Below are 1,883 nucleotides of genomic sequence, written 5' to 3'. Positions count from 1 at the left end.
GGTAAAAGGGGATAGTCCAACTAGTAAAGTCGGCGTTATCAGGATCGTCGAACTGGACACATTTGTTGATGTACGCATGTAGATCTTTGTGTGGACGTTCAGATGCACCAGCCAAAGCAGGAGAGTCTCTTGGCAACACTTTTAAGCAGATCGAATGGCGATCGCAGAAGTATCTGAAAGCCGAACCGACGAGTGAGGAATCTTGAGCAACCAACAGTATTTGTGGCCAGTCAGAGCTGTGGAACAGGACCTCAAGCTTCCGGATAACCTCAGAAGCTAACTTAGATTTGCATGTAGTGGCACGTAAGTAGTTGGTAGCCATATCTATCACAACCAGCCCGTAGTTCTGACCGTCGGGGTCTTCACTTGAAGGATTCGCGGATGTGGAGCCACTGGCTCCGCTACATACTCGGTAGGGACCGGTCATGTCAACAGCACATACACGGAGACAGCCAATAGCACCAGGCCAAGGAATAGATCCCATGGACTGACGTTGTACACGATCAGCTCGAGCAAACTGGCACCGTTCACAGGCATCTACATAGCGTCGGCACTCACGAGCGATACCATGCCAGAAGTAGCGTTGCTTGAGCAGCTTCAATGTACCGACTCGTCCGCGGTGTCCCACTGCATGCGCTTTAGCGATCAATTTCTTCTTCAACTCGTCGTTGTGGATCACCACTTGATGTCGAGGTGTAGTCTTCACATCGTCCACCGAGTCGACGTCTATACCCACGATACGAACGACTAAACCATTGGGTAGAACATCATAATATGGACTTGCTCGGAAGTCGTCGATCTTCGGATTGAATGACTGATCTTGGAGAAGTTCGTCGATCGTGACTTCGTCGTCAGCGTCGTCGCTTCCGGTGGAGTTCAACCCCACAAAAGTAAAGCCTTCCCCACATGTCAGTGCAGTTAATGGGGAACTACCCTGTGGGGTACCCTGGGGCGGCACCGGGAAGCAGAATGCTGGAGGAGATGTCAGTAGGCCTTCGGTGATGGTGGAGTGATGTAGAGGTGAGAGACATTCTCCAGGCTGAGGAGCTCGAGTTCCACGGTCGGCTGGATTGCATTCTCCACGAACATGTCGGATTGATATTTGTAAACCCTTGTTGGTCAGATCGTTGACAATATCTTCGATGATCTTGAGACGGCGTTGTTCGAAGCGTCCAAGCTTAGCCTTGGCCGACTCGTTCTTGCGAAGACGATGAAGATTGATGGCGCTGTCCGTGAGAATCATATACCGTGATGGTCTTGGAGGATTAAGTCGTAGTACCTGATCAATCTTCTCAGTAAGCTGGACGGCATTTGTGAGCGCGATGAGCTCCTTCTGGACAATGGTCTGTCGAGCTGCTTGATCCACCGGGAAGAGCGAGAAACGACCAAACAACCGAGTATGGGTCGGGGTTCCATCTCGTACGTCCACGCAGTAGGCTCCACCACTGGCATCACAGAACACGAAGATACTCGTAGACGTATCCACATAACGAAGAATAGGTTGTTGTAGGGAGAGTGTACAGATCCAGTTGGCCAAGGAGTTCCGGAAGTCTTCCGAACAGAGGGAGTCCCAGGCTACGTCATTGTTGCCAATCTCACGAGCCAAAAAGCGAGCGAATACCAGACCTTCGAAGAAGAGTCCTAAAGGGTCGTAATAGCGGTTGATGAAACCGATAGCATCACGCTTAGAGATGAGAGTAGGGATCGATGTGCATTCATCGGTTGTACCATATTGAAAAGAGATAGTATCGGACCCTATGTCGACCTTATACCCAAGTACTGATCGATAAGTCGCTGCCGGACACGGCGAGAAGTTGTTGAAGACCTTGGGGTCAGAGATGTCAGAGCCATGACGACGGAGTTTCCATTTCACGTACGCACCT

The 1,883-nt window shown here is 50.6% G+C and overlaps 1 protein-coding gene across 1 annotated transcript; it reads right to left on the bottom strand.

Moving 5' to 3' along the window:
• Positions 1-250: 250 nt before the first annotated feature.
• On the bottom strand, positions 251-1,641 carry Pmar_PMAR010418 (hypothetical protein; the record flags this gene model as incomplete). The annotated part of the gene is made up of 1 exon (XM_002781814.1): positions 251-1,641. A coding segment is annotated over one exon (1,391 nt), but the record flags the coding sequence as incomplete, so codon positions are not given.
• Between the last annotated feature and the right edge of the window lie 242 nt (positions 1,642-1,883).

This window comes from Perkinsus marinus (assembly GCF_000006405.1).
Source record: "Perkinsus marinus ATCC 50983 genomic scaffold scf_1104296941446, whole genome shotgun sequence".
In the NCBI taxonomy this organism is placed as follows: domain Eukaryota; phylum Perkinsozoa; order Perkinsida; family Perkinsidae; genus Perkinsus; species Perkinsus marinus.
Note: the sequence above shows the minus strand (reverse complement) of the source record. Positions and strands in the feature narration are given on the sequence as shown.